The sequence below is a fragment of the Danio rerio genome, chromosome 21 (assembly GCF_049306965.1).
Source record: "Danio rerio strain Tuebingen ecotype United States chromosome 21, GRCz12tu, whole genome shotgun sequence".
NCBI lineage: Eukaryota > Metazoa > Chordata > Actinopteri > Cypriniformes > Danionidae > Danio > Danio rerio.
In genome coordinates this window covers 32743442-32764866 of record NC_133196.1, presented here as the reverse complement: position 1 = coordinate 32764866, position 21425 = coordinate 32743442, and the positions used below count along the sequence as shown (strand labels likewise).

The window sequence follows — 21425 nt, the reverse complement described above, 5'->3', positions numbered from 1 at the left end:
TTCAAGAGTTGATCTCTAGCGCCCTCTCTCGGCCACAGTAGTGAACTGCATATCTCCACACAAGCCACATCTAGGCGTCAAGTCACATGTTCTTCACATTACTGCAATATGGGTGGGTCCAAGAGTACAGAGGAAAGTTTGCAACTGAGATTTGTTCTGTGATTACCTATAGATCTACTGAAGTCCATCTACCGGACACAGTTGGGACTGCGGAAGGGGGGTTATTTTATTAGTTATTCAACAGCTATGATTATGCATTTCACTTTAAACCCTATAGATTCACACTCCTAAAGAGGAAAGTGAGCACTAAGACTGCTGTTTGATAACCGTTCAAAAGTCTTTGCCCTGAAGATTAACCTCACATGTTGTGCTTTTGAAGGCCCTGTTGTTCACATCCAAAGGAGACTTCACGTTGCTTCATGAACACGGCTCCTGTTGTGTTCACACTGTCAGCCTTTTGATGAGCACAGGCAGGGGGAGTAAAGTCCAGGACCAAGGGCAGATTATTAACCTGTCTAATCTGGTCCCCTTCTGTCTCTCGCTCTCCCATAAAACCAGCTCTCAGCGTCCAGCCGGCTTTCAGGTCTCACGTGGCCTCTGGGAGACATCAGCAGCAGCACAGAGCACCACACATCCTCCAAGGGCCCATGAATCAGTCAGAAACCGCAGAGGAGCCTAAGGTAAAATATCCTTCAAGTATGCCGTCATCATGTTGTGAATGAAAACACAGATTTGGGTCACTCTGCAGATGTTTATCTCGAGGCAAGTAAGGGCGGGAAGTGTTTGTTGCTTAAACATCACATTGGAACACAGAGATGTCATTTTGTTTGTATCACTGAACTTTGCGTTAAGGAAAGTGTCATTGCTTTTTTTTTTTTTTTTTTTGAGTGTTTTTTAAATTTAAGTAAAAGGATTTTGGTCATGCAAAATCCTTTTAAGACAAGCCTGTTGTTCTATGAATGTGCCAGACATTACAGTTTACACTACATTCTGTTTATTATATAAGAAACTGCATGTCTACTCATTCTTATTACATAGTTTTAGTAGACTGTTGCGGTTTGTAGAATTAAGTTAATATACTACTAGTGGAATGTCTGTTGTTGAGGAACCATTGCAGATGTAACATGTAGTTATACTCAACAACTACTAGTTGACATGTTACTTATACTCAGTGTTTGGTGTAATTAGTTACTGTTATTATTACTTATTCACAACACATAGTAAAGTAAGATTACGTTTTGTTTTTTGGTATTATAGTATCTTATACTTGCCTTAAATACTGTAAATTCAGCATTTCCATATAAATCAATTCAGAGGAACAGAGTAATTGAGTTTGTTTTGTTACACTAAAATATATTTTTAGTATGATTAGATTATTTTTAATTATAAAGAAGGTTACATATGTCTGATAAACGGCAATATTATGTCTGAAACATGGTATCACTATTATAATATTTGACACATATAAATGTTTATCTTTTCTGTATTAGTTTTTTAAACTAAGCTAAAATGTCATGTTTGATTCAAATTCAATGAATAAAGAATAACAATTTTATTTTGCCTTTAGATTTACAGTTGAAGTCAGAATTATTAGATCCCTTGTTAATTTTTCCCCAATTACTGTTTAACACAGAGAAGATTTTTCAACACATCGATTTTGATTTTATCTTTGGCATGATGACAATAAAAAAATATTTGACTAGATATTTTTCAAGACACTTCTATACAGCTTAAAGTGTCATTTAAAGGATTAACTAGGTTAGTTAGGCTAACTAGGCAGGTTAGGGTAATTAGGCAAGTTATTGTATAAAGATGGTTTGTTCTGTAGACAGTCAAAAAATAAATAGCTTAAAGGGGCTAATAATATTGACCTTAAAAATGGTTTTTAAAAAACTTAAAAACTGCTTTTATTCTAGCTAAAATAATACAAATAAGACTTTCTCCAGAACAAAAAATATTATCAGGCATACTGTGAAAATGTTCTTGCTCTGTTAAACATAATTTGGGAAATATATAAAAAAAATATATATTTAAAGGGGGGCTAATAATTCTGACTTCAACTGTATATGGATTATATTAAGTTTAGTTTTATTTATTAATTTATTTGTTTGTTTATTAGGCTGGGACAGCATTTCTGCAAATGCATCAAAATTAGCCAGTAGGCTATTTTTCATTTGTTGTCCTTAGACGGATGTTAAAATTTTCACCTTAAAAAAACAATGCAAAAATTATACCAAGCATAATTAAGTAGCACTAAAATAGACATAACGTCAAGTAATTTCAGACCAAGTAATTAGAAAGTTAATTAAAATATTCAAATATTAAATTTTAATGATGTAACTAGTAATTAATGACCTTTTTAAGTACGTTACCCAACACTGCTTATACTGTCAACAGAATGTCTAATGGTGACCATCAAAATAAAGCATTGTTAATTAAAAAATGATTGACTCCCAGGATGTGAGTTAAAGATAAATATGTTTTCCTTTACCAACAAAAAATAAATTGAGTCCAATAGCTGTTATAAGATCAAATAAAGAGTATTTGCTATTACCAAGTGTTTCATGCATTTTGTTTGCAATACATTGATTTGCACTGCAGTATACATAAAAACAGTAGAATTTTGTTTGTAAAGTGGTAGACTGTATGCTTGATGGGTCATGTCATGCATATAAAGGTGCTAAACTTAACAGTCAGTTTTGGGTCACTGATTTGATTTAATTGGGCACAAGTCACATTCCTAGAAGTCTGTTGTTGACTTTCTCATCACTTTTTTTTGTCTGCTATAACATTTTTGTAATACAGCTTGAAAGCAAAAAGTCCTGCAAAATTCACACTGAAAAAAATTGTTCAAAGATCATACCTTGTTATTTCTTTATACTCATTTATTGGATCATGATCTTAAATTATTGATTGAAATAGTTTCATTTTGCTTTTGGTTCCGACTAATCTTATATAAAACCACACATTGGAGTTTTTCATCCATCAGTTGTGTTCAGCTCTGTCGCGTGCACAATTTTTCTTGCATAATGATTGTTGTTTATAGTGACATAACCTAAGCCTATCTGGTTGTTTAATAATGAATCGTGCCTTTAATGTTTGTTATCTCTTTTGAAACCTGTTTAACACTTTATTGAGCACTTAACTTGTCAAGTGTATGAAGAAATGTTAACCCTGCAACAATTCGTGAGGGTGTCAAGTTAACCAAATCATTTTTTTACTTAGTTACAGTCTAACTTATGACTTTGCATTGTTCTCAGCACTAAAAAAAAAGAGAAGAGAAGGGAATTTGTTTTGAATAAAAAAAGAAGTATGTTGTATTGGAAGTGAATGGAAGTTTCTTAATGCAATATATTTGGTTAACAGTGGCTGCCAATATCCAGTATCTTATACTTTACTACGTGGGTTCAGTCCTTTTGCTGTCTTTTGCAGTTAGATGTATTATCTGTGGTTAAATATTAAATATTAAGTCATTTATAAATGCTAAATGAGAAGACAGCTTGGCTACTCTTGAACTTGGCTTTCTTTAAAAACTCTGATGTCATGTTTTTTATTGTGTCATTTATCATGTTCAAATTTACAATAATTGTCTGGAAATATGGCTTGGGATAAAAGAAATGATTTAATGTATGTAGAAAGATAAACTATTCTTTTTTAAGGAATTAAACATGAACATATACAAATCTGCAAATGTCATAATAGTAATAATTATATATTTGTATAGTGTTTATTAATATAAATTGTTATTATTAATATGAATATAATATATATTTATCTATTGGATAAGCTTTTATTCTTGTATTTATTTTGATGTTATAGTTGTTTTTAATAGTTTGAGTTTAGTTTGTACTTTTCATTATTTTCCATATTTTTATATTTATTTAATTATTTTTAATAAAAGAAAATGTAGCTAAAACGTTAACCAAATATATCCCCCGAGATACAGCCTAAAGGAATAATGTACAAGGTTAATTAAAAAGAATTCTTCATAAACATTATTGGATATTATTTAAAGACAATGTTTTTTAAAGATATGCTTTATATGTTATAATATGTGAAATAGAGGGTAAGTATTTTTCTTATCATAGGCAGCCAGGTTTTGTTTTAAAGTGCTGCCTGTCAACTAACACTGAATGTATAAACTAAATAATGTCACCATTTATAACAAATGACTTCCCAAATTTATATTAGGAAATTAGACTCGCACTTTCCCTCTCTTCCCACAGACTCTCAAAAGTTTGTCTCCCCCAGGATGTGTTGCTGCTTTTTAGAGTTAACAATAACAGTAGTGAAAACAATGGCTATTTAGATTTAGTTTTGTACATATTTTTAAATAAGTTACAATTTGCATTATACAAAATAACAAATTTCTATAAATCAAAATGCTTACCAATTACTTAAATTACTGTAACAAGATAATGTTTAGAAGATTATTGAAGGAAATTCCTTCATTCATTCATTTTCCTTCAGCTTAGTACCTTTATTCATCAGTGGTCACCACAACAGAAGGAACCGCCAACTTATCCAGCATATATTTTAAGCAGTGGATGCTCTTCCATTGGCAACCCATCATTGGGAAATTGGAGGAAATTGCACAATAAAAAAAGCAAAAAACATCACAGGAATTTACCAGAGAAAAACTAATTATACAAAATATAAAGATAAGTGAATCCGATTACATTATAAACAACATCCTCAAAACAATACCCAAGTGTAAAACAAAGTAAAATATGACAGCAAAGTTTGCTTAAACACCTTAAATGATGCAATGGATTGAATATTAGCAGGTAAATCACTCCAATCTGTTGGGCCCTTAGACATAAAACTTTTTTTTACCAATAATTGTTTTAATAAATGCAGCAAAAATACAAAATACAATGTCAAACTTGATAATTTAAGGTAAACAAATATTGTTGTTATTAATAAGGATATTTAAAAGGAATACATGAGCAGTATCACACTCGTATTTGCACTAGTGGGAGGCGTGCGTTGTCTTAGTGACCCACCAATGACAATAGACAGCCATATCAGAATGCTACTCGTATGATATTGCATTTATACAACAGTTTGACGGCATAATCGTGTAAATAAAAAAGAAAATCAAAGTCTCAAAAACCCTTTTGTAAGAGGAACTACTTTCTTCCGCCATCCATTTCGATCTGCAGCTGACATCCGAACAGCAGATGCTACTTCACAAACGTCACATTAGGGCTAGTATTTAAATAATTCTCTTGAATAATGTTTAAAGTGATGACAAAACAGTTGATTTTTCTTACATTTTAAGATTATAAAGCTGAACGGCATAAAATGCCATCAGTCTACAGAGATTTCCCAGAGTTTCTTAGTTGCAATCAGGAGATCACAATAATAAACCCTGAAAAAGCCAAAGCAGTGCCAACACTACTGGATTACTGTTGTGTTTGTGCTAAGAAAAAATGCTAAACACAGTAAAGAGTGAAGAGGCTGTACGACTTCTATTATTGCAGAATATTGCACAGCTATTAGCCAATCACATTCAAGAACCAGACAGAACTGTTGTATAAATTTAATTATAAACTGAAGCCAGTGATTATGTTGTCTTGTGTGCAAAGATGGCCACTGGAATAGATCATACATTACAAAATGGTGTGCATTAAAAAAACACCTCATCTGCAAAATCTCTTATATTCTGTGTTAAGAGGCGCAAGATATCATTTGGATGCAATCTGATATACAGTATCACAACAATCAAAGATTGAAAGTATAAACTAATGTAGGGTACTAATCTAAAATTTATTTTTACTTAAATATGATTGATTTGCAATTTAAAGGAGAGTTATCTGTCCTGACTAAAGCACTTTCTGTACCAGATATATTTTATTGCTTGAAATCTGTAATCTTGTTGGAATATCAAGCCAATTCCATGCGTGTTCAATAAGAAAAGATCTGGAGAGGGTTTTTTTCAATGCCAAAAATATTAGTAAATTATTAGATACAAATGAATAATTCGATAAAAGAGCTCTGGGTTACATTACTCCAATGCATTACAAGAATTACATTGAAGAGGTTTGCAACAAACATACATTTTCTGACTCCAGCATATATAAACAACTGATATTAACAGGTGGAGTTTTGGTGTAACGTCACTTTTCAGTCATTCTGCAGTCCTTTGGCTCTTGTACCCCAAACATACTTCCTCTTTCTGCAACCCTTCTCTGCATACCAGAACTGAACAATTACGTGCATCTTTAATATATTTCACAACTTCTACAAGCATCATGACAACTTGTGACATGTCTAGACCTTGAATTAAACAAAGGCCCCGACACTTATTCTGCTATTTCCATCTTGTCAGCATGTTCCTTAAAAAGGTATCAAGCACAGTAAAAAAGAGGAAGTGTGTCTGGTCAATATGTGATCTCATACAATAGAAAAAGTTTGATTAATCTGTTGTTAGTCTAAACATTCTTCTAATAAAAATAAAGACACAAAAGTAATAAAAAAAAATTCCTTTTTTCCAACAATCTCCATCAGCTCACACATTCAGATGGAGCTGTGCCAGCGGGTAGTCCAGAAGTACAAGAGATGCCACCTGACAATCCCAAGACGTCCGATGGGCATCAGAATCATTCAGCATCTTTTGATATGATCTACAGGATCGAGGACGTCCCGCCTTGGTATCTGTGTATCCTGCTGGGACTGCAGGTTTACACTTATTTTCTCTTCTTCTCTTATCTTCTAATCGAACTCACCCAACACTGTCATCTCTTTAAAACCCTCATATATGTGTGTATATTTTGGCATCTCCAGCACTATCTGACATGCTTCAGTGGGACCATTGCAGTTCCGTTCCTGCTGGCCGAGTCTATGTGTGTCGGGCAGGACCAGTACACCGTCAGCCAGCTAGTGGGCACCATATTCACCTGTGTGGGAATCACTACACTCATACAGACTACATTTGGTGTCAGGTGAGTTATCTAGTGTGTGCTTAGTGAGTGAAGAAATACGCTTACCAGGGTTAATTAGGGATGCCTGCTCAATAGCTAATCAACTTAATCATCTAATTACCCTCTTATAAAGCAATAATTCAGGCATGTAGATGTGGTCAAGATGATCTGCTGAAGGTCAATCTGAGCGTCAGAACAGATAATCAAGATGATTTAAGTAATTTTGAGTGTGTAATGATTGTTAGAAGCCAGCCCTACAGTACTGTTGATCTACGTTCACTCACAACCATTTATATAGTTTACAGATCTGATAAAGAGAAAATATCGCAACTGTTCTGTGTGAAAGTGTCTTGTTGATGTCAAATGAAAAGAACAAGCTGGTTTAAGCTTCTATAAGACAACAGTATAACTCAAATAACCACTCATTACAACAAAGGTCTACGGAAGAGCATCTCTGAGCAATCAACACATCAAACCTTGAAGCAGAGGAGCTACAGCAGCAGAAGAAGTAGAAGAGCACACTGGTGACACGTCTGTCAGGGAACAAAAACAAACTGAGGATCCAGTACGAATGGGCTCAGTAAAACTGGTCAAGATAAGACTGAAAACAGTATTGATGCTGGCCACGTTCAATCCTTCATTATTAAAGTCACAGCGTGCTTCCAACACTGTGTCAAAAAGCTCAGATCATCTCAAACTGGTTTCTTAAATATGACATTGAGTTCACTACTCTCAAATGTCCTTTTCAGTCAGCATATCTCAGTCCAGCAGAGCATATTTGGCATGTGCTGGAAAAGCAGATTATCATAATAGACATGTTGTCGGCAAATCTGTAGCTATTGGGATGTTTTGATGACAAAATGCATTATTTGCTTTAACTCTAGTGTTTTGCTGTAAAAAATACACAAAAATTACCAATTATATATCATCTCAAGAGTCATTGGATCTTGAAAGGACTGTTTGAAACACTTAAAATGTAGGTGAACTGATTAAAATGTGGGTGAACCATCCCTTTAAAGCAGTTATGAAGACAAAATGTGTCCTGCTACTAGCAAGATTCATTCATTCATTCATTCATTCATTTTCTTGTCGGCTTAGTCCTTTTATTAATCCGGGGTTGCCACAGCGGAATGAACCACTACCTTATACTGCATATTTTTACGCATTGGATGTCCTTCAAGCCGCAACCCATCTCAGGGAAACGTCCACACGCTCATTCATACACACACTCATACACTACGGACAATTTACCCTATCCAATTCACCTGAACCACATGTCTTTGGACTGTGGGGGAAACCGGAGCACCTGAAGGAAACCCACGCTATCGCAGGGAGAACATGCAAACTCCACACAGAAACGCCAACTGAGTCGAACCGAGCCGAGGTTTGAACCAGCGACCTTCTTGCTTTGAGGCAACAGCACTACCTACTGCGCCACTGCGTTGTCCTACTAGCAAGATGTAGCTAATAAATTGTAGCAGTGATTAGCTGTCATTGTATGACGTGTATTATGTGCCAATTTCAGGTTGCCTTTGTTCCAGGCGAGTGCGTTTGCCTTTCTCATCCCTGCTCAGGCAATTCTGAGACTGGACAGATGGAAATGTCCTCCTGAAGGTACGAACAGTGTGTTTCACCAAAGCTTTCTATAAATCATTTTCAGACGTACTGCATTACTCTTACTCTATACTGTGTCTATAGTTAATGCCTCAAGTTCACATTCTGTTGATGATATATTTTGTCTATTTGGCTGTAGGTGAAAAAACTTTGACCAACCATTGTTACTGAATTTGATTTTAAATTATTTAGTTGTTTATTAGCATAAATTGTTTTAATCAATGCAGCATTGATGAGACTTCTTTCAAAAACAAAGAATTTTTATTCTATGTTTGATGTAATCTCAACCGAAACAAGAAGAGAGGGTGGGACAGAGGAGTGTAGCTCCTCCCCCTTTAAAAAAACAGCCAATAGCCTTTTGTTTTATCACCGCTCTGCCAGTGAGTGTGGTTGAGCTCAAGTGAATGGGGGCAGGGCATGTCACATACTAGAGAGCATTTGATCAGTCATGATTTGATTAGAAACGGTAGTATGTGGTGACGTGAGTAAAGCCGTTGGTCCAGGGCTGGGCGATTAATCTAACAATAATCGGCATTAAGATCCTATAATTCAGGGGTTCTAAACCTTTTTAATTTCGAGGCCCACCTTTTTTTGCTTTATTTATTAGCAAAACCTTTCTGTTGCCTTCTATTATTCCCTTATTTTTATACGTCTTTTTTATATTATATAAAATTTAATAATATGTATTTAAAAAAATAATATTTTAAACGCAGACAGGTTTAAAGCTTCTGAATTATTAATTTATTTTTTACAACTGTAGAGTATTTGGGCCTTTTCTTCAGTAAAGGAACCTGACAGGACTAAAGGAGATGGCAAAAACTGCTGCTGCCTTGAATTAGACTGACTTCTATTCATCCATTGATTCATATTCATTATTATAAAAAACCTAACCCTAAATGTAAAATATAGTAAAAACACCCTAAATCTGTTGAAACTGATCTGAAGGCGTTTGGTTTGTAGCTGGACATTATTGGAGTTCACTGACAGGATCAATGAACAGCTGTTCACTACTGAAACACCACTGATTCTCGCTGGATCCTACTGTACGGGCGCGCGTTCGTTATAAAAACACTCACGGATGTTAATTTGGACAACTATGTGGATATTTTAAAGTGTTCACACACAAATAGAGCATGCATAGTTTGTGAATCAACGGACTTGTGCGACTCTGATACAGTACGAGTCGCAGACGTGAGGCACGCGTAAGCTGGTTATTATAATCATTGTTACCTTTATATATTTGCATGACTGTTTGCTTTACAGATGAGCGTAGTAAAAGTTGACACGCAGTGGTTGGAAACTTAAGCCACAGTTATGTCTGTAATTAACAGTGAGGCTGTTTTTGCAGTCCGAATTAGCCTGTTCAATCACAGAAATCAGGAAATGCCATTACTACTATCATTTTAATATGGCATATTTAATAATGAAATCAAATAATTATAGTTGAATATTTAAGTTAATTTAAGCTATCCCGCGGCCCACCTGCAGGATCGCTGAGGCCCACTAGTGGGTCCCGGCCCACCAGTTGAGAATTCCTGCTATTACAAATTTTTCCAGGTCAATTTTTTCAATTACTTTCCCTACCGTGTGGAGTCACGTGACCTCCCTCTGTTAAGGCTGATATTGTACTTCTGCTAAGGGCATGTGTACAGTCCGGCTCTGTATTTGTATACCCACGCACCGCTCAAAACAATTTACTTGCATGTCACAATGACGCGTATCGCAAACTTTGTGATTGGTCGGTTTGGTAGCGGTGACAATGTTGGACAGCACAGAGAGCCACGTTTTAGGCAATGTGTGTTTTTTTTAGTGTTAATGTTCAATAAATAATGATAGATAGTAGATAGTGTGCATTTCCTTTTTAATTATTTTAAAATCAAGTAATCCAGTGTGGATTACAAAAATCTCTCACTTGTAATATGTGAGCATATTTACTGTACAAAATTTATTTGTACAGTAAATATATATTGAACTATGAGGGCAAAAACATAAAATTAAAAAAATTAATAACGGTTCATTAATCGTAATCAAGTTAAAATGTTCAGTTAATCGAGATTTTGATTTTAGGCCAGATCGCACAGTCCTACTTTGATCCATTTGGATGGAAGTGACCAACTACAAGCTTTACATGTTCATATCAGTTTCTAAACACAAATTTTGGAGCAGACTAGCATATAGATATTCTAAAAATTAATAATATTGATACTTAAATCTAAAAAACTTTTATTAATTTCATGGGACCTTAAGAAATCATCTGACCCAAACGTCTGAGCAGTGATGTTTTCTGTGCAGTAGATTGAAAACTATTGTATGTCACATTATAAAGCTTTTATTTAACATGGTGCACTTTCCACTAAAAAAGAAAAACAAATCGAGTTATAAAAGCGTCACATGTTTGCATTTTATTGCGAATCTGCCCTCCTCCTTCTAAAAAAAGGCTTTGTCTGTTGAGAATCTGTTTACATTCTACACTGTGCCGGTCAGTCTGTGTGGAAGTTAATGCTTAACCTTGGTTTTGGGTTTCACAGAGGAGATTTATGGAGACTGGAGTCTTCCTCTTAACACTTCTCACATTTGGCACCCACGAATACGAGAGGTGCGTGTCCAGTGTCTAAAGATCAACGTTGTTTTCATAATGTCATGTTTTCTAATCTGTATGTGTGTCAATTCTCTGTAGATTCAGGGTGCTATCATTGTGTCCAGCATGATTGAGGTGGTGATCGGGTTTGCTGGCATCCCTGGGTTCCTGCTGAACTCAATCGGGCCATTGACCGTCACCCCTACAGTGTCCCTCATTGGTCTGTCGGTCTTCCAGACGGCAGGGGACCGAGCAGGGAGTCACTGGGGTCTGTCTCTGCTGTGAGTCCTTCAGTTCAGTTGACAAGCAACACAGTTATTTACATTACTTTCAGTAAATACTAGTTAGTTTTGAATTCAGTCTGCAAAAACATGTTGTTACATTTGCGGGTAAAACTGATATGCTATTTTATTGTTAAAGGAACCCAAAAATTTACATTTGCTGTTAATTTACTCACCCTAAAACCATTCAAGATGACATTTCTTTTTCAGTTAAACATCAAAGAAGACTTTAGCTGACACTGTGTTCCTTGTAGATTCATACATCTGATTATTTCGAGAAAGCCAATACTGATCGGAACTTCTACTTCTACGACCCCTTATATTTAAAGTGTATCTCCTCCTAAAGCTTTCAAGCTATACTCGCCAAAGTCCAGTCAGACCTTCAGACTATTCTGACTTGGGTTGCTATATCTTTTCCAAGGGATCAAACTTACGGTTTTCTGAAAACTGACCCAGAAATTTCAATATTGGACCAAACTGTGTCCTCATAATATTGCATCAGACTGTTGTGGAGACTTGCTAGAAACATGCAAACATGTTAGTAAACACTCAGAACACACTATCAACAGGCTGCTATCACTATGAATACCCTAGTAACCACATAGCAACACCCTAGCAACCACTTAGATTATTTACTTACTTACTCCCAGGGCTGTTTATATCAAAGTTTCCCCTGAGTGGTACGGTACGGTTTGGTATGGGTCACCTTTATCTGTACCCTTTTGGTTGGCGTGATGTACGAGAGAAAGTTTCAGTGAATGTCATTTTCGCTCGAGGAAATGTCAAAAGTGAAGCTGTACGGGTTATTCACATATCATATGAGAAGCACTTCTCAAAAACAAATGCTAAAAAGTGTGAAATAGCCAACTGTAACGTCTGCGATTATATAAAATAAATAAATAAATGCAACATATATGAACACATACAGACCCTTAATATCTCTGATATATTACCAATTACAGAAAAACTACACAGCATACTTTTACTCCTTATTTAGTTTGAGAAAAACACGCAACAACATATAGCCCACAGTCAAAGCAAATCTCTCATCTGTCTCTTTAATATTGAGTAGCACATGTAACCTCTTGTTAGAGAGTAATTCCGACAATCGGAGTTTAAAATAGTTCAAAGGGCGATGATAATAGTTAAACATGGCAGTTTGTTCATCTTTTAGGTTGATGACAGAATCATTTGCTCCTTTGTTTTTTCCGGCTTCTCCTTTGTTTTGTTTTTTGCACACTTTCATGTTTGTCCGTTTCTGAAAGGATCGAATAATCTAAGGCACTTCAATAATAATGCACACTTTATTATCATCAGCTCAAGAAGTTATTTCAATTATAGACGTGTGGTAAATGCTTGCGAGCTCTCTGGAGAGACTTTTCACACTTTTAGACGACCTTGTAAAACAAAAACAGGACCCGGCAGATGTTGTTCTTTTTGGCTTTGTGGTTGGTCATCAAGACGACGACAAGGTTTGTTTGAGCTCGGGTCAACCATGGCTTTTTATTATATGTATTTAGTATTACGATAGTCAATCGGCACGGTTCACTTTTAGGTACCTTTTGACAGTGAAAACGGCCATAAAAGCATTCAAAACCATACCAAACCATACCGTACCACTCAGTGGAAACGGACCATTAGCGGCACCATGTTGGAGTTTCATAACGTCAAATTCTTTTACAAGGTGGGTTGATAGCCCAATGCTCAACCTCCAACCTGGAGGACCAGGACAATTTAGCTTACCCAATTCACCTGTAGCGCATGTTTTTGGACTGTGGGGGAAACCAGAACACCCAGAGGAAACCCACACGAACACGGGGCACTTAGATTACTGTCCTCAATCTCTTATACCTGCTTCAAACTTCAGGCTAGATTTTCTCTAGCCAACTTTAAATTTGTCTTCAAAGGTTATCATTTAGTTATTACTTTATTTTTATAAAACACACACAAAAATAAATAAAACAAAAATAAGAATTTAAAGTGTAAACCAAATTTACCAAAATAAATTTGCTAAATAAATCATTTGTTAAATAGAGATTTAAAAATCCTCTTTTCATTTTGGGCGAACTGTATTGAATCCAATTGGATCATTTTGACCTGCAACACAATATTCATACACAGAATTCATACATGAGATGATGGTAATGTATTTCGTGACCATGTTTAACATATTTTTTGTTTAATTCTAGGTGCATCTTTCTTATTGTTTTGTTTGCCCAGTATTTACGGAACTGGGCTTGCCCTCTCCCAAGCTTTTCTAAAGAAAAAGGCTGTCATATAACCCACGTCCAAATTTTCAAGATGTTTCCGGTATGAACCAATATTCAACGCTCAGATCTAAATTACACCAACATGCATTTTGCCACAAAGTGCCAAGCAATACTGTAAATCAAACTAACAACACACACACACAGTACTTATCACTATTAATTAAACTACCAGATAACCCGCAGAACAAAGTCCCCATTACCACATGTGGTGCTTGTTATCAATGCGTTTACAGATTAAATTGCACTTTTTTTTCCCTTAGTAACTGATTATCCTGATTCCAGTAGATCATCATGGCTATTATGGTGGTTTGGCTGGTTTGCTACATCCTCACCCTGACCAATGTCCTGCCGGATGACCCAGATCTGTACGGCTACAAGGCTCGCACTGACGCCCGAGGCGATATTATGACCCAAGCACCTTGGTTTCGTTTCCCCTATCCATGTAAGAACACACACCCATGACCTATAACAACTTGTTTATCAGGAAATGTCACACACGACTAATATCTAATCTAAGACTTGCACTTTATTAACAGTAAAACAATTTGGAGATTGATTAGAGGGTTTTATATTGGTGGATCAATGGCTGGACTCTTTTCAAATGAAGTGATGTTGTTGATTTTGTGTGTGTCGCAGGTCAGTGGGGTTTGCCCACAGTAACGGTGGCGGGGGTGCTGGGCATGTTTAGTGCCACACTGGCAGGTATTGTTGAGTCTATTGGAGATTACTATGCCTGTGCTCGACTGTCTGGAGCTCCACCTCCTCCCGTGCATGCCATCAATAGGTAAATACAACAAGCATCAGTAGAAAGTTATACTACTATATACTAAGGTACATTATATTAGTATATATACAACAGTTCTGTTTGGTTCTTGAATCTAATTGGCTTATAGTCGTACAATAATCTGCATGTAAAATTTTTGGTTGGTCATCTGTTTGTTTCTAATGAGTCTCCTGTTTTTGTTACTGCTGACTAATTCAGTAAAAAGAAAGAAAAAAGAAATGCCCTCCCGTGTTTAGCATTTTACTTATCGCAAACACAACAGTAATCTGGTAGTGTTAGCGCTGCTTTGGCTTTTTCTGGGATAACTATTGTGATCTCCTGATTGCAGCAGAGATATACCGGGTAATCTCTGTAGACTGATGGTAATTCATGCCATTCAGCCTTATGTGAGCAAAATCGCCTGTTTTGTCATCACTTTAGACATTGCGCTAGAGAATCATTCAAACACTATAGTTCTAAAGTGACTTTATTAAAGTTGCAACGGTCTGTTCTGAAGTCAGCTGCAGATGTTAATGAATGGCGGAAGATAGTAGTTACTTTTACAAAAGGGTTTTTTGAGACTCTTCGTGTTTGATTTTCTTTTTTATATACACAATTTTGCCATTGAACTGTTGTATAAACGCAATATCACATGAGTAGCAGTATATCGTCACTGGTGGGACACTAAGGCACACACGCCTCCCACTAGTGCAGATGTACAGCCATATCGCACTGCTACTCGTGTGATATTGCTCATATATATATGGATTATCAAAATGGAAATTCAATAGTTTTTTATACCTCTGAAGCTTTTTTCCATATATGTTTGCATGTGTTTTTAGTTGAGTATTTTTTTTATTTATCAGGCAGGTATGGACTATATAGTGTGAGTTAAAAAAAAAAAGTGGTTGATTTAGATTAAACTGAGCAAGAATTTGCAATTTGGGGCATTTGCCTATATGTACAGTATTTGACCAAAAAGTCTTCTGTAAAACCACTGAATGTGCGCACAGTGAAATCTTTTTATGTAAAAGCAATTTTCACCAAAAAAATGGGGAGTGTATTTTACCACCAGTTACAAAGGAAACAACTGAAATGAATTAATCTTTGATATGTTGAAGCAGAAAAAGTAAAATAGTATATTCTTGTTAAACAATCTCTTTGGTACAACAAACAAATGACGGTTTATCATTTACACATCAGGAATGTTCTAAAACATTCCTTGATATTTAAAATTACATAGGAGCCTCATTAAACAACTATGCTTGCAATAAAATAAATATAAATATTTTTCATTACTTATGACAAATTTAATTTGCTCATATGTTACATTACATGTAAAAGAACCCACTTTCTAAATTTGACATAAGTAAGGTTAAAAAAGAGGTAAATTGGACATTTTCCTCATGAATGCTCAAAATCAGTCACGGTTTATGAAACCTCTAACAAAACAACATCAAAACAGCAGAATAAATTAATTTTACTTGCATACACTGCCACTTACATATAAAAAAGAATAGAAAATCATAGAAAATTTACATTTTTATTTAGTGTTTTGAGTCTAATTTAATTTTAGAGATAATTTTACAAAAGTCATATTAACCTAAAAGTGCTCCATAACTAGGTCTCAATTGACCCAAATATGAAAATTTAATTTAAATCTTAATCATCCTATTTCTTAAAAAAAAAAATTAAAATAAATAAAATAAATAAATGTTTTGTTGCCTTATTACAAACTATGCATTTGTTATAAATCATATGTTAAATCTCTGCCCAAATTCATTATAGGGTTTGAAATACACAGTATTTGTTCTTGTTAATTCATGTATAATGAATGTTTTATCACTATCTGTTTTCTTTCCAAGAGGGATCTTTACAGAGGGAGTGTGCTGCATCATAGCAGGACTGCTAGGAACAGGAAACGGTTCGACCTCTTCCAGTCCTAATATAGGGGTGCTTGGCATCACAAAGGTGGGAGCTTTAATATTTGTACTGTTAGAATAAGTGCAGTAAGTGCATTTCTAATATCTGATCAGAGTCCTTTCAGGGAGTAGATCTGAAAGCGAGAACTATTCATTACACATCTGTTGTCTGCTTGGCTTATCTGTTTACAGCCTCATCCTTCATTTTGAACATTTGTTTTGCAATGACAAGCTGTGGTGTCTCTATTTTCTCTTTCAGGTTGGAAGCAGGAGGGTGATTCAGTATGGAGCTGGCATTATGCTTATTTTGGGAACTATTGGGAAGTTTACTGCTCTGTTCGCCTCCTTACCTGACCCCATTCTTGGAGGGATGTTCTGCACATTGTTTGGTGAGGGTTGCCAAATAACTTGAATGAAAAAAAGCCTGCCTGAAAAATCGCTTGATAATGTCATTTGCTAATTAGCATATTAGCACCTAACATTAGATCCTTTTTATACCGCCTATTTCTATTTTGATACAGACAAATCACCCTAAACTGCTTTCATTGACGTATTTTTATGTTTCTGTTGTCATATGTTGCAAAAAACTTTCAATATGAAACTAAAACATGGATTTATAAATGTAATGTTTTCCTACAAACCACTACAAAACGTAAACCACTGTGGCTGAGGTGCCATTTTCAATAGAGGCCTACTTTTGAAATGAAAATGGGAAAACAGAGAACACCTTAAAATTTTGTGAGCCTGGACATCAAACGTTCTTTTGTTTTTATGTCAATAGCTAAACATGTATTTGTCAAAGTTATAGATTTTTATTCAGAAAAGCATTAGAATGTTAAGTAAAGATCATGTTCATTGCATGAAGACATTTGGTGAATGTCCTACTGAAAATATATTAAAACTTAATTCTTGATTAGTAATTTGTATTGCGCTTAATTTGGACAACTTTAAAGGCAATATTATAAATATTTTCATTGTTTGGAAACATCATTCCAGATTGTCACATAGTGGTATTAGTTTATTTTTGGCTTCGTGTGATAGTTAATAAACAACAGATCTCAAAATGTAATCGGAATATAACCAAAATGGCTCCTTGTAACAAAACATTGGAAACATTGAAGCATTGTGAGGGTTGTTTAATTTTGTGGCAAAAAAAAAAAAAAACAGGAAGTAGGAAAACTGCAGATGTTTTGAGTCAGCTTTATCCACAGGGTGTCAGTAAAGAGCTCAGAAACACTGCACATTTGGGCCTTTACTATCGAGATACAAACGTTTGAATCTAGATTGAATGAATGAATTAATTAATTAATTAATTAATTAATTAATTAATTAATGAATGAATAAAGTTTTATTAGCTACGACCCTGGTCTAGGGTCAAGGGCGTAATATAAAAAAACACTGGACAAATAAAATTCACTTTTAAGAACCTTTGGAGTCAGGTTGGTTTATTTGTTTGTTTGTTTTTGTGTGTGTGTGTGTGTGTGTTTGTGTGTGTGTGTGTGTGTGTGTGTGTGTGTGTGTGTGTGTGTGTGTGTGTGTGTGTGCGCGTGTGTGTGCGCGTGTGTGTGCGCGTGTGTGCGCGTGTGCGTGTGTGTGTGTGTGTGTGTGTGTGTGTGTGTGTGTGTGTGTGTGTGTGTGTGTGTGTGTGTGTGTGTGTGTGTGTGTGTGTGGTCTTTTTCTCTCTTTTTTTTTTTTTGGTCTTTTTCTTTTTTTAAACACCCAAATGTGAAGCCAAATACCTCAGAGAGGACCCACAGAAAAATAATAAACATTTACACTACCTAAAGACCCAAATGAAACTAAATACACCTAACAAAATAACAGAAATAAAAAATACAAAAACTCCTCCTATCTCCCTGACTATGTTTAAAAACAAGAGAAAATATTAACAGAAAACAAAACAATTCTGAAAGGAAATATTTAAATACATTAACAGAGTACTTTTATTCATTCATTTTCTTTTCAGTTTAGTCCTTTTATTAACCAGGGGTCGTCACAGCGAAATGAACCGCCAACTTATCCAGCATATGTTTTACGCACCGGATGCCCTTCCAGCCGCAACCCATCACTGGGAAATACCCATACACCCTTATATTCACACACATACATTATGGGGCAATTTAGCTTATTCAACTAATCTATAGCACATTTCTTTGGGCTGTGGGGAAAACCGGAGCACCCAGAACAAACCCACACCAACACAGGGAGAACATGCAAATTCCACACAGAAATGCCAATTGACCCAGCCAGGGCTCGAACCTGTGACCTTCTTGCTGTGAGGCGACCATGCTACCCACGGCCACACCATGATGCCAATATTTAAAAACACTAAATACAACATTTTAAGTCAGTTTATATGTTAAATAAAAGAATACTTTTGTTCAGCATGGATGGAAGAATATAATTATAAAAAAAGGACGGTAATCTGCCGTTCAAGCAATGCGATTATTTTGAACTTTCTGCTCATCATAAATATTACAAAAAAATTGTTTCCACCAAAATCTTTGGCTATTTTTCAACAAACATTAAAACAAAATCTTTGTTGATCACCAAATCAGCATATTACATTATTAAGATGTCAAATGATCATGGAGGAATGTTGAGAATTCAGCTTTAAATCGTAGTTTTCTTCTACAAAATAAACATTTGACATCATTTTTTCATTAAATTAATACAAAAGAGACTTTGAGAAGCATAAAATAAAATGTTACTCAACCCAAACGTCAGACGTTATTGGCAGTGCACATCTATTTATTGAAGTTTAAACTTGTTTTTTTGTTTTGTTTTGCACACAGGTATGATCACAGCTGTCGGCCTCTCAAACCTACAGAGTGTCGATCTGAACTCCTCCAGAAATCTTTTCGTTCTGGGTTTCTCCATGTTTTCTGGCCTCATGCTACCGAATTACCTGGATGCTCATCCAGGGAGCATCAAAACAGGTTAACATGTCTTTCAACAAAAAATATAAGAGCAAGTCAAATCTGTCTATATGAACACAAACGTTCTGATTGATTTCAACAGGTGTGGCTGAGCTTGACCAAATCATCACAGTGCTCCTGACAACAGAGATGTTTGTTGGGGGATTCTTAGCATTTGTACTTGACAACACAATCCCAGGTATAACCGTGGACTTATTCTTCAGATAATAAGCCAACAAAGACAATTCATGCTTGCCATTTTGTACGCAGGCACCAGAAAAGAGCGAGGCCTGGTTGAATGGGTGGATGAGGGTTCTTCAGGAGCAGGAACAGTAAAATCAGACACATATAACTTTCCGATTGGGATGGGACTGGTCCGGAAGACAGGCTGTCTGCGCTACCTGCCTATCTGTCCCACTTTCCGGGGCTTTAAGTCATCATGCCGCAAGAACAAGGAAGAGGAGGATGAGGAGGACATAAAAATAAAGGAAGGTGTAACTGATGCTCCCATTGAAATGGTCTGCACCAAAATTTAGGCGTATTTTTATAGTTTGACAAGGTTTAGAATAGTGTACATTGTTTGGTTGGAATGTTTTCTCAGCTGATGTACAAAATCCATTCAGTTTTGCTTTAAAGAATGGGTGGAATTTATTTATAGTAAAACTGAAATGACAGTTTGAGTACAATGAGTCTCTATAATCAAATGTAGTTTGATTTGATTATAAAGCATTAGGTAGTTTATTGAAATGACTTGAAAAGGAAATGAAGGTCAGGCTTTGTTCATTTATTATATCTTGATTGTGTACAAAACATGGCAGTGATTAACACTAAACAAAACGTGTTCAGCTTTGAAAAAAGTTACAAAATGACATTTTTTAAATATGCAAATCATAATGTATATACATAATGTTGTAACTAATAATGTTTAAACATACTAAGAGTGAACTGTGCGTTCCAGAAAAGCCACAGAACAAACAATCATGTGGACATTCAGTTTTGATAAATACATGCTTAAGTTATTTTGTATTAAAATACAACTTTATTGTCTGTCTGTTTGTCTGTCTGACGGTTTTGATCTATTGGTAAAGGTTTAAAAGGATATCATTAATTGAAACATGTATGGAGATGAAACATTCGACAGATTATTAACCTATTTTAATGTTCATTTAGAAATGCAGTTTTAAAAAAAAATGTTAAATGTATTAGTTTAACTGATACTGATGAATATAAAATGATAGTATAAATGTATTGTAACATTAACCAATTAGTAAATGCGGTCACACTTTACAAGGCGTTTTTATTAGGTAAAGTTAGTTAATGTATTCACTAATGTAAACAACTAATGAATAATACTTAGACAGTGTTTATTAATGCTTATTGAAATCAAATTCACCCTTGTTAACATTAGATAATGCACAACTAACAATGAACAACTTTGTTTATTAACTAACTTTAACATGGATGAATGCTGTAAGAGAGGCATTATTCATTGTTTATTTATGTGAATGCTGTGAAAGTACAGCCTATTGTTAGATCCTAATGCAAAAAGCATTAACCCATTTAAACCAACTGAACCTTGTTGTGTCGAGGAACCACTTCATTTTTTACAACTACATTTTCAGCATCAAACAGTAATGCTGCAATAAAGATGTATTGGCTTTGATTCATTGCAGCCCGGAAGGTCTGATTTACTGCAGTGTTTGCTCTTAAGCTAAATTGATTTAGTATCATGCTGAAGGATCAGCCCTGTTTAATTATCTTTATTGATTTAAATGTCTGTTTATTGTCCACTCTCTCGCTGTCCTGGCCTCTTCAGATTTGACACCAGAACATTCAGTCATGAGGCAGTAGTATCAGTTATATATATAGTCAATAATCCATCCTGAATCTCACATAACGGATCAGTGGATTGAAACGGGCTTGCGTAAACAAGTGTCAGGTGTCAGCAGGAGAACAATAAACACATTTCAAGAGGTAATTCAGTTTACAACCGGATCACGTAAAAACATTTTGATTAAAAATGTCATTAGCGACACTAACAATTAGTTTATTCATGTGTATAAATTTGAAAAACTAAAGCGTTTTCAGGAAATGATTAGGAAAGCAATGGTTTGCAAATGGTTTTGCTCAAATTGCCATTTAGTAAATTCAAA

At 35.2% G+C, this 21425-nt stretch overlaps 1 protein-coding gene across 2 annotated transcripts; it reads left to right on the top strand.

Moving 5' to 3' along the window:
* The first annotated feature begins 608 nt into the window (after nt 1–608).
* On the top strand, nt 609–20319 carry slc23a1 (solute carrier family 23 member 1). Of its 2 annotated transcripts, NM_001173499.1 has the most exon segments (14): nt 609–680; nt 6514–6684; nt 6790–6947; nt 8452–8540; nt 11069–11136; nt 11218–11399; nt 13589–13709; nt 13955–14111; nt 14306–14453; nt 16298–16403; nt 16614–16743; nt 19150–19293; nt 19376–19471; nt 19543–20319. In NM_001173499.1, coding segments are annotated over 14 exon segments (1869 nt in total). In that variant the 5' UTR covers nt 609–647; the 3' UTR covers nt 19809–20319.
* The last annotated feature ends 1106 nt before the right edge of the window (nt 20320–21425 follow it).